Genomic DNA, 11,851 nt, shown 5'->3' on the forward strand with positions numbered 1-11,851 from the left:
AAAGTAACTATAACCTCCAATTAAAATAAATTAATTAACAACCACCACAACAAAAACATTTGGGTAAATATACAGAATGAGCTTCTCTGGTAGCTCAGCAGTAAAGAATCCACCTGCAATACAGGAGACGTGCAGAAGACACAGGTTCAATCCCTGAGTTGGGAAGATCCCCTGAAGAAGGAAATGGCAACCCACTCCAGTATTCTTGCCTGGGAAATCCCATGGACAGAGGAGCCTGGTGGGCTACAGTCCATGGGGTTGCAAAAAAAAAAAAAAAAAAACATACAGGCTATTTTTCTCCTTTTGAATTCTTTAAGATATGTATGACATTTGTGGATACATTTGAAACCTATAGCATAACATAAAAGAGGGGAGGGAAGTGACCTATATTGCTATAAACTTTCTACATATGACTTGAAGTCTTAAAATATAACTATATATGGTGAAAGGGTTAATAAAGTATGTATCTCTTAATTGCTAGAGCAACCACTAAATTAAAAAAAAACACAAAGGAGATACTGACAAAAAGCAAATAGGTGTGTTTAAAATGAAATATTTAAATTGCAGTTGTATTCCCTATGCAAGACCTATGCACTACCAAATATTACTGATATAATGAGATAAATTTTTATAGACCTAAATAAATTGAGAGATACACTATGTTTGTGAATTAGAAGACTCAATATTCTTAGTATTTCAATGATCCACAGACTCAAAGTAATCCCAAACAAAATCCCTGTAGGCTTTCATGCAGAAATTGGCAAGCTGATTTTTAAATTTATGTGAAAATATCAAGGACCAAAACATTATGAAAAGAACAAAGTTGGAAGATTCACTGTACCTGATACCTGTACCTGATACCTGTGGCAGACAGATCAATGCATATGTGCTCAACTGTTTTTGATAAGGGTACCAAGGTAAGTCAATGGAGAAGAGACAGTATTCTAAAAAATGCTGCTTGAACAATTAAATATGCATATGCCAAAAAAAAGGAAAACAATGACCCTTAACTCGTACCAGGTAAAAATATTCATCTCATTATTGGCCATGGGCCTAAATATAAGTGAAAGTGAAAGTCACTCAGTCGTGTCCAACTCTTTGTGACCTCATGGACTATACAGTCCATGGAATTCTCTAGCCCAGAATACTGGAGTAGGTAGCCTTTCCCTTCTCCAGGGGATCTTCCCAACCCAGGGATCAAACCCAGGTCTCCCGCATTGCAGGCGGATTCTTTACCAACTGAGCCACAAGGGAAGCCCAAGAACACTGGAGTGGGTAGCCTATCCCTTTTCCAGCAGATCTTCCTGACCCAGGAATTGAACCGGGGTCTCCTGCATTGCAGGTGGATTCTTTACCAACTAGGCTATCAGGAAAGCCTGATAAATATAAGAGCTAACATTATAAATCCTCTGAAATAAAAATATGAGAAAATCTCTGTTACCTTGTGTTAGAGAATTATTATACAGGGTATAACAGCATGAACTGTAGAAGAAAAATTTGATAAATTGGACTTTATCAAAATTAAAAATGTCTTTTTTGGGAAAGATACTGTTAAGATAAAAACAAGCCACACATGGGAGTAAAGATTTGGAAAACACATAGTGATAGAGGGCTTGCATCCAGAATATATAAAGAACTCTCACAATTTAATAATAACAAAAATGGCAAAAGATTACAACAAATAGTTCACCAAAGATATATAGATGGCAAACAAAAGAACATGAAAAGATGCTGAATATCAGTTATTGGAGAAATGCAAATTAATTGTACAATGAGCTACTCTTACACAGCTTCTAGAAAGACTAACAATACTAATAATACCAAGTGCTGTCAAGAGAGCAAAACACTGGAACTCTTATATGTTGCTGGTAGGCATCCAAAATGGTACAGTTACACTGTAAAACAGTTTGGTAATGTCTTGTGAAGTTAAACATACACTTACCACATGACCAAGCAATCCCACTCTATTTACCCCCAAAATATGAAAACATATGTCCACACGAATGCCTAAACATGAGTGTGTTCATACCAGCTTCTTTCATAATAACCAAAAATAAGAAAAAATTCAAAAGTACATATCTTGGTCTATGGTAAGCAAATGGAGTATCATTTGACTACAGAAAGGAACAGACTGTTGAAACATGTCACAACACAGATGAACCTAAAAAGCATTAAGGTAAATGAAAGAAGCAAGATGCATAAGGCTATATACTATAAGATTCATTTGTATAACATTCTAGAAAAAAACAAAACTAGAAGAAACAAGATCAGATGTGAGAGTAGGGGAGAAGTTTAATTGTAAACAGGAACAAGCCAATGTTTTAGGGGAATGAAAATGTCCAATAGCTTGACTGTGGTGGTATTTAAATGACTATATATTTGTCAATATATATAGAACTGTACACTTAAGAGAGGTGAACTTCATGGTATATAAATTATACCTCAATAACCCAAACCTCATTTTCAAGAAGACACTGGAGTTACATATATCATGACAGTACATGGAAAATGCATCTGGAAATTACATTAAAACACTACCACATACAACCCACGATCATATTGTGCTAGTTTTGCATTTCCTTTTATGAAAATACCTGTTAAGCATTAAGGATAGAAAAAATACTAAGAAATATTTTATTCTAGTTAATGACATGCCTGTGGGAGTATTTAGGTGTGAAGTGTACTGATATCCACAACTCACTTTGAAATGCATTCCACACACAAAAAAAAGGGAGACCGATGGAAGAAGAGAGGAATTAGCACACAGATAGGCAATAAAGCAAATACAGCAAAACATTCATTGTAGAATCTAAATGGTATTACATGGATGTTCAAACTATAATTATTTTGCTTGTTTTGTCTGAAAATTTTTATAATAAAATGTTGAAGGGAAAAAGACACTGATACAGAACAGCAAAGTAAACCCAAAGAAGTAGAAATGGAAATAAATGTAAAAGGAGAAATCAACAAAATGGAAAACACAATAAAGAAAATTAACAAAGGTAGTTCTTTCTGTGAAAACCTCAACAAATTGAAAATAATAAATATGACAGCAAGGCTACTCTTGATATGTGGATCCTGACAGAAGATTTTTATTATCTCTGAACAATCCGAGAATTTATGAGATCTGTCAGAGATTTCATCCAGGGCCTAGAGGAAAATATAAGCCCTGAAGTAGCTTGAAGAATGGAGGAATGGGGGAAGAGAACCAAGCTATCCGGTAGTGAGGCTGTGTGCTCTTATTTACTATCCCATCTGACCCATGCTCCTGGGTGATGGCCTTGCTAAGTCTCACAGTCCTTTGAACTTCTGTCAGCAGACATTTAAAGCAATGAATCTGAACTAGACATGGATATCAGAACTATCTGGAATGTGACAATGCACATAAGTAGGCCTCCACAGGTGATACACCTCTGGTTGACAACCATTACATATATTCCATATGGCTAATAACAACAATACAAAGAGTGATAACATATATTGAGAACTTCCTTTATTTCTACACACATTTTTTTGGTGCTTGACATTTATCAATGCATTAAATTCTGTCCGTCCTGTAAGTTCTAGCCTTTAGCCCCATTCTACAAACAGGCAAAGAGCAGCTAAGTCACGTGTACAAAGTGACAGCTTGTGAGTGAAGAAGCTAGAATCTGAATCTAGGCTGTGAGCTCCCAAGTCCAAGCTCTTCACCACTGGGCTATGGAAGAATAACAAACCTCCTTCCTCTGCCCCAGTCCAAAACAATCAAAGCAATACTTACTTAGTGCCTCTACAGCCCCACACCTGGATGAATGAGAATAAGATATGGACTCTTGCCTCTAGGGGTTTGTGTTCCAGGTAGAAAATTAAACCACAGGCTTTTGGCTATGGTTTAAAGAAAGTTACCAACTGGAATGCAAAAACAGAAGCTTAGCAATGTTGCTGAAAGTTACATAGATAGCCAACAAAGAAAGGAAAAATAAAAATTTAATGAACATTGTGAAGCCCTGCAGAGCAGAAGACCAAGGTTAATTGAACTAAATCCTTATTTTTCATAGGAGGGAAAGCGAACAGAGAAATATAGGTGTGAAGGTATTCCCTGGACCTTTGGAGATGCTCATCAGAGGAATTAGAAACCTTGAAAAGAAGCTGCCCTTGGAGGTGTGACTGCAAACGCACTGAAATTACTTCATATCCCAGACTGTTCTGCACACTCAGACTCAACATGGGAAATGTGTCTTCAAAGGATGGAAGCTGCCTTTGAGTCTGTGCTTCCTCCTTCCACAATTAATATTGAAATAAGAATGAGACTCAATTCCTGGAAACACTGGAAGCAGGAAAAAGCAGGCCATCTGCAGACCAGAAACCCTGATGAATCTCTATGGAGCAGCAGATATGGGATTGATTGATAAAGAGGAAACTGTAGGTCAAAATGTCCCTGGGAGAAGGTTCAGGGATGCTCTGAGTGAGAGGGTGCACCTGCCAGGCAGGAGTGGACTCTAGGGAAGCCATCTAGAGAGTCACCTGGAATCAGCTGGGCCTGTCTGACTACAGCTGCAGCCATGAAACTAATCTCTGAACAGCTGTTGAAAAGCAGATGCAGATTCAGTAAAGCTGAAATGGATCCCAAATCTGCACTTCTACTCTGAGCCCAGGCCATGCCCAGGCTGCTGGTCCATGGAGTGCAGTGAAGGGTAACCACCAAGAGTGGGAGAGAAAAAGACGAAGAGCAATGTCTCAAGACTTCCTCGGTCACCATAAGGGACCCTGAGCAAAAACAAACAAACAAACAGGAAAGCAGACAGTGCTCACTGAAGCATACCACTGTGTAAGTAATATGCTCTCAGGTTTACTTATTTTAATAGACAGAGATAATACAAAAGACAAAAGAGTTAAGCAGGAGGGAAGTATTGATAAGAGGAGGAATCTGACAACAGGTGGAATCAAGTTAGATTTGGAATGGCCTGAGAGAAATAAGCAAACAGAAATCTGTGTGAAGTTGACACTGTTTAGCCTCAAACTGAGAACAGACAAGGACACAGTGGTACCTGGCCTGGTAGAGCTGAAGGTCACTAAGCAAAGCTCTTTTGTCCATCCCAACTCCAATAAATTAATAAACCAGGCAGGATAATTTCCCTGAGGTAAAAGACACTGCATTTCAGACTTTAAGGGCCCACAATATGCCAAATAAAGAGGAAAGATCATCCTTTCATCTGCTTGGCTTCTGATGAACATGTGAATACCCAAGAGAGAAGGTTTAACAGCTTTCAGAAAGGGGGAGGAAGAGGAAAGAGACAAACCTAGGCACATCTCCCTATACTGGAGATGCTAGAAGGTGGAGACAGGATCTAGAGAACAATAGCAGCTGCCTCTTTCTGAACCCCAAGAATAAGGGGCTGCAGAGGGGTGGCAGGTGGGACATCATGTAGCTATCACAGCAGCTTGTTCCATCAGCCCTCAGTTGTGTCTCCAAGCCTGGGGCTTTTGAGACAAGTTCCTGGGCATGCCGCTGAGGCCAAGATCTCCCTGAGCCGTGAAGGTCCCCTTATCTGGCCCAGCTGGCCTGGCATGGGCTTACCTGGACAGCTCCATATCACGCTTTCTCCAGCTGCTATCCTGGCTTCCTCTTCTCCTTGTCCCAACCTGAAGATCCCATGTGGCTGGGCCACAAGGTATCCTGTTGAGGGGAAATGACAGAGGACTTGGTTATGAACACCTGCAGCATCCCAGAACCAAGGCCCATTCTTGCAGGGTGGAGATGGTCTGGCTTTGGTGACTGCCCTGTGAGCCTAGCCAGTGGGCCCTCAGTGCAGACCATCCACAGAGAAGGTGAGAGCATGACCATTCCTGACCGGGAGCCTGAGGCCTGCCTCATTCAGGGCCCAGATGCCCCTGAGCTGCAGCAGCCCAGAGAGGGAAACACGAGGGGGTGTGTTCCAGTCACCCTGTGGCGGGTTCCTCACCAACAGAGACCAGGTGGCTGTAGTTCTCCAGCATGACATCCCTGTGGAGGTTCTTCTGAGCAGCATCCAGCTGCTGCCACTCCTCCTGGGTGAAGTCCACAAACACGTCCCTGAAGGTCAATGTTTCCTGCAACAACACACTTCTCCTTAGCCCACTGTCACAACAAGGTGGGGTGGTGGGGGGGGGGGGAAGAGTTGGGGGGCAGAGCACTGGCATCCCTCTACCCAGAGGGTAGAGGCCAGATATGTTGCTAAATATCCTCCAATGCACATGGCACCCCTCCACAACATAGCATTATGTGACCCAAAGGTCAAGAGTGCTGAGGTGAGAAAAGCTAAGGTTGATCAAACACACAGTGAAATGGAATGGCCACAGAAAGGACTAGAATGTGCTATATGTGAAAAGGAAGAAAATAAAAGAAAGGGGGATTCTTCCATCGAGACAAATAAATATGCACACACGATTTCTGGCAGCATGCATGAAATATGAAGGAGATATGGAAACAGGGTGAGAAGGAAAATTATTTTTCACCTTTTGTTGAACAAAGTGTTTGTTTGAATGTTTTACCATAGGTACAGAGTAATTTTTAAAAAATGCTCAATTCAATTTATTAATGCTCTATTCAGAACACATTTTTAGAATTTCCGCATCCATATTCTTAAATAAAAATGGTCTTTCGCTTTTTACTTTTCTGTAGTAACTTCCTCGAATTTAGGTGGCATCATAGCATGAACTGGATTCCTTCTAACCTTTCAACAACAGCCTAGAAGAGTTGAACACAGAAATTATCTGGTATTTAAAATTTTGTGAAAGTACAATCAGTCCAGGATTTGGGAAAGCAAATTTAAAGTGTGAATACCTTTGGTTCAAAAATTCTTCCAGGTGTACTCTCCATAAATACCTGTACTATTGGGCCAACAGATACATATAAAGTGGTTCATGAGGCACTGTTTACAATAGAAAAATAAAACAAAAAAACTCAAATATTCATGAAGAGAGAAATAGTTAAATGAGACATCCATACCATGAAAAAGGAACTGAAACAGTTTCTATGTACTGATGGGGAACAACACTCATAATATAATCAAGGGGGAAAAGCAGGATGGGTATGGGGGTGTGATGGCATTTGAGAAAAAATACACATTACATGTACCTCTGCTGCTGCTGCTAAGTCGTTTCAGTCATGTCTGACTCTGTGTGACCCCACAGATGACAGCCCACCAGGTTCCCCCATCCCTGGGATTCTCTAGGCAAGAACACTGGAGTGGATTGCCATTTCCTTCTCCAATGCATGAAAGTGAAAAGTGAAAGTGAAGTTGCTCAGTCCTGTTGGACTCTTCGAGACCCCATGGACTGTAGCCTACCAGGCTCCTCCGTCCATGGGATTTTCCAGGCACAAGTACTAGAGTGGGTTACCATTTCCTTCTCCAACATGTACCTCTATTTTTAGTTAATTAAACTGAAGTAAATGCATCTACAGCACCTTATCAACAAACTGCTAACAGTGGGCATCTCTGAGGAAGAATGTGGTACTGGGGGAAGAAATAGGGATCTTTTGGATACTGTTTATTTTATGCATATTAGAACATGAGACACTTTCACAATTTTAAACATAATGAAAAGGCAAAAAGTGAACTGAAAGTGAATAGAAAAAGCAAGATAAGTTTATGCATTTAAGCAATTTTCTTTGAGAAGGCAAAAATATGAAGCACAGTTCCAAGAGTAAGAAGTAGACAAAAATGTCTTTTCCTCTCTATCTTGTTCCTTTTTTTTTTCCTTTTTGGTGAAAAGAGGAAGGACTGGAGAAACCTGAGGTGGATGACAGGTTGAGCAGAAAACAGCCAGAGCTGAGGGAACTAACAGATATTTTTTCAAGGTTACCATATAATTTCCTAATTGCTGCCTCAAATTAACTGGAAACAAAGTAGGGGTAAATTAGGAACTCACCTGGGACATGACCATCAGTCCTGCTCAGACCAAGGATGGAGATCTAGGAAGGCAGAATCAGGAGGGTTGAGGTCATTGCACACAGCCCTGAGACCACCATCACCAACCTAATAACAATCACCCCTGCCCCACAGTGAGGATGATCAGAACAGAAGGCTTGGTAGCTCCAGGCTGTTCCCTTGGCTAAGATCCCATGATTTTGCACAGTCTCATGGGAATTGATTTTCTCTCCCTAGACAGATATATGACTTGTGTTTAAAGACTTCTACTCAGAAGCCATTAACAACCTGATATTTCCTTTCTCTCAAGAATTCTATGCCTGGGAATTTATCATAATTTATTTGCAAAGATGTTAACTTTAGGTGTTTCCACCATTCAACAATCTGGAAGCAACTAAACCTCCAGTAAAGGGGACTCAAGTTTAAAAAAAATAAGACACACAAAATGGGAAATACCACATGGGCTTTAAAAATGCAACGGAATCCTGTTCTCATGTCTTAACATATTTAAAAGTAGGTTACCAGAAAGCAGGTGGGTGGGATCTCCTTTGTTAAGCTATATGCATGTACTGAAGAACATCTATTAAAATGTTGACCCTGCTTACCTTTGAGGGTTGATTTCACCTTTCCTTTTTTGCTTACTTGCATTTTATCATTTTTGACAATATTAATTACTAGTAAAATAAAAAGGAGAAATCATTACAAATCACCTAATTATCACACTGAGCCCTTGAAGTGACACACCCTGAGCAGTCTGGAGACAGGGACAACTTGCGGTTTGGAGGAAGGAGACTAACCAGGGCTGAGTGCAGGGCGGAAGGGAAAGGGGTGGAGGGTGAAAGGTAGGGGGATGGAGGGAGGTTAAGGGCCTGGCATTGGTCACGTCCACACGGAACTGGAAACCACTGACCTTGCTCCCTCCCACCCCGGTCCTTCCAGCCCACCAGCTCCCTGTTCCCTCCCTAATACTTCCTTATTTCCCATCATGGCCATTTGATTGCCAAGCTCTTCCTTATTTGGCAGTTTTCAAAACAAATTTTCAGCAAGGAGCTTTTGTCAACCACTGCCACTCTAGCAATCCCTGCCTTAGTATCAGAACCACAGGGTTCAGCAAGATGGAGCTTAATGAGTCATGCTTCCAGACCCAGTTACTAGCATGAAAATGGGGTAGCATAGTTAGGTGATGGCTACCTAGAGACTACTCTGAGATTTCACAGACATGCAGAAACCAAAAACATTTAGTCATTTAGTCAGGGCAGAGGAGATTCAACATTTCTGCTATAGACAAGTGGATTGTTCCTACTATGGGACTGACTGAAATAGCCCACAGCACAAGAGGGGAGCACAAATGTTGTGTGCACAAATGTGTTTAGAGTGGAGAAAGTCCTGGGAGGTAGGGAGTCAATCTTTCCAGCCTGATCATGTCCTTGCTAGCACTACCACAGGGCAGCATCCCTCCATCCATCCATAACTTTCATCTCTCTCCTGCAATAGAGGTTCAACTGACCACCATGACATAGCTCTTGATGGTGGCTAGAAGTCTTGCTCTCTTTCAGCTGAAGGAAGGGACAGAGGGCACTGCAGGTTCAGTTCTTCTAGAACCTGCTATACTGTGAGCCACTTTCCTCTAACTAGAGCATTTGAGTCTGTCCTGTGGATCTCCCCACTCTGCCCTGAGGTCTGGTCTGGTGCTTCTCTTCCAACTCCCCTCAGAGAAGCTGTCTTTTTGGGGTTTAGGGTTTTTTGTTTTTTCGGTCTGGCTGCTCGGCTTGTGGGATCTTAGTTCCCTTACCAAGGATCGAACCCTGGACCCTCAGCAGTGAAAGCATAGAGTCCTAACCACTGGACCACCAGGGAATTCCCAAATGAGCTGTCTTATTACTAAGGAGGCAGGACCCAAGGATTCAAAGACAAAGATACCTTTGCTAGGACCTTCCCTTCAGGACCATGTCTCTACCTTCAACCAGGCAAACTCACCTCCTCTTGAGGTCTCAGACTGGGTCTTCTGTAGACTAACTAAGGAAGCCCATGGTAGATCAGCTGGCATCTGAAGCTGGTGAGCTGTTGGCTGTTATGAACCCTGACCCTGGAAAGGGAATGACCACATAGGAGATGCAGTTAGCAAAGTCTATGATGGAGCAAAGTTGAGAAAAACCCAAATGTTTCCCTTGACACTAGAAGGCACAGTGCCTCCCTCTAGTTTTAAAAATTGACATTAGTAAGCTCAGTTACCACCACCATTAGATAAAGAGCTAGGCACTGCCTTACTTCCTAAGAGTCTGGGCTCTGGAATGAAGCTGACCACCTGCTCTGCTGCTTTTCTTCGGTTAATAACAGAGGTGAGTGCCTACTATGCCTGTTCTACATGAACAGAGTTCCCCCATCTTGAGGAGCCATATTCTTAGCAGGGAAGAGACAGTAAGCAATAAAGTTGATAAATTCAAGGTATGTTAGTTAGAAACACATAAATAGTATGCTGAAAAAAAGAACAAGGATCCCCCTAGTTTACTGTGTGACTTGGGCCAAGTGTCCGAGCCTTTCTGTTCTTGCTTTCTCTCTGTAAAATGAAGAGAACCATCGTGCCTACTCATGGGGCTATTGTGATGACTAACGTGAAACAGTGCTGTCTGGTATTCACTACGCACTAAGTAAACAGTTGGGCTTCCCTCATAGCTCAGTCGGTAAATAATCTGCCTGCAATGCAAAAGACCCGGATTCGATTCCTGGGTTGGGAAGATTCCCCTGGATAAGGAAATGGCAATCCACTCCAGTATTCTTGCCTGAAAACTCCCATAGACTGAGGCGGGCTACAGTCCATGGGGTCACAAGAGTCGGACAGGACTTAGCGACTAAACCACCACCAAGTAAACAGTTGCTAAAGGAATCAATTAATGAATCATTCGCTCGTTAACTCCGTAGTCCCCTCCCCGCCCCCCAGCCCTGTCACTCAACACCCCCCAGGCGCGAGCTCATTACCCACGGCCCACGGCCCCTCCGACCTCCCCATCCAGCCCGTCCCCAATTTCGCCTCCCCTTACTAAACTAACAGGAACCCGAGGTCTGAGGGCGTAAAACAGCCAGCGCCAATTCGCACCGCCCTCGGGGTGAGCAGAACACTTCCGCTCTCCGTTGCCCTGGGAGCCCAAGTGCTGCGCACGCGCAGGAGGGAGGTGAGGGGGCTGGGGGGATGGCAAGACAGCCAATGGGCAACATGGCGCCTTTCAGGGACGCTGGTTCTGACGTGGCTCCCTCTGAGGTTAGATGAAGAGACGAGGGAGTGCGACCATTTTCCGCGACGAGTCGTACGAAAGGCTGGGACGTGGGGGGTGGGGAGCGTCTCGGGAGGCGGGAGGCAAGCGGCCTCCGCGCAGACTGTCGTAGTGGAGCCGGGTCCACTGCCTCCGAGGCCTGGTCTCCCCGTCCTCTTGCGCCGCCGGGCCTCCTTGTGGCTGTGCTCCCTGGGGAGTTCCCATCCCTCCATCCCTCAAAGCCACGGTCTCCTCTTTCTTTAGATCATCAGAATAAGAAGCCTCAGTGATAACTACAACCTACATGAGTGCGGCCATCTTGGAGGCGGGGCCGGCCTGTTGGAACCGGGCTCTGGTGTCAGGTCAGGGATCAGAGAGCAGAGGTCAGGCACAGTTCAAGAAGCTGCCTGGAGCAGCGGATGGGGGCCAGGTTGCTGGGCCGGCAGCATGCACGAATGAAGAAACCATGATACCTGATTCTCCTGAAATAAATCGAGGAGTTCTGGTTTCTTGGAGCCTGGGGATCTTTGGAGAACCTGGGCTTTGCCCATTTTGAAAATGCAGCATAAAGTGGGGGAGAACGGTTTCTCTCATGATGCCAGCCTGTGGCAACGTGGTCTGCTAAAGAAGCCTGTAGTGCTCTTCAGGAGAGTTTTCTGTTTCTTGTCAGGGTCTTGAGGAGAGAGGCTAAGTGTGTGCTGTGTGCCTGTGGCA

The 11,851-nt window shown here is 43.2% G+C and overlaps 1 protein-coding gene and 1 pseudogene across 7 annotated transcripts in view; both read right to left on the bottom strand.

Annotated features, from left to right (window-relative positions):
* The window catches only part of LOC132344328 (ATP-dependent RNA helicase DDX3X-like), a 90,527-nt pseudogene extending 84,883 nt beyond the window's left edge, over positions 1-5,644 (bottom strand).
* Positions 1-11,025, bottom strand: part of ZNF674 (zinc finger protein 674) — a 34,218-nt gene extending 23,193 nt beyond the window's left edge. The window contains exons 1-7 of one of the 7 annotated variants that reach the window (XM_059883378.1): positions 10,928-11,016; positions 9,867-9,975; positions 8,495-8,563; positions 7,891-7,933; positions 6,803-6,849; positions 5,943-6,069; positions 5,558-5,656 (exon numbers count right to left, since the gene is read on the bottom strand). In XM_059883378.1, the coding sequence (XP_059739361.1) occupies positions 5,558-5,656; positions 5,943-6,069; positions 6,803-6,838 (262 nt within the window). In that variant the 5' untranslated portion in view covers positions 6,839-6,849; positions 7,891-7,933; positions 8,495-8,563; positions 9,867-9,975; positions 10,928-11,016. Of the gene's footprint in view, positions 1-5,557; positions 5,657-5,942; positions 6,070-6,802; positions 6,850-7,890; positions 8,564-9,866; positions 9,976-10,927 lie in introns of all 7 variants that reach the window. The other 6 variants (XM_010822057.4, XM_059883379.1, XM_059883380.1 and 3 more) reach the window with 6 other exon arrangements.
* Positions 11,026-11,851: the final 826 nt, after the last annotated feature.

Source organism: Bos taurus, chromosome X, assembly GCF_002263795.3.
Source record: "Bos taurus isolate L1 Dominette 01449 registration number 42190680 breed Hereford chromosome X, ARS-UCD2.0, whole genome shotgun sequence".
Taxonomy (NCBI): Eukaryota; Metazoa; Chordata; class Mammalia; order Artiodactyla; family Bovidae; genus Bos; species Bos taurus.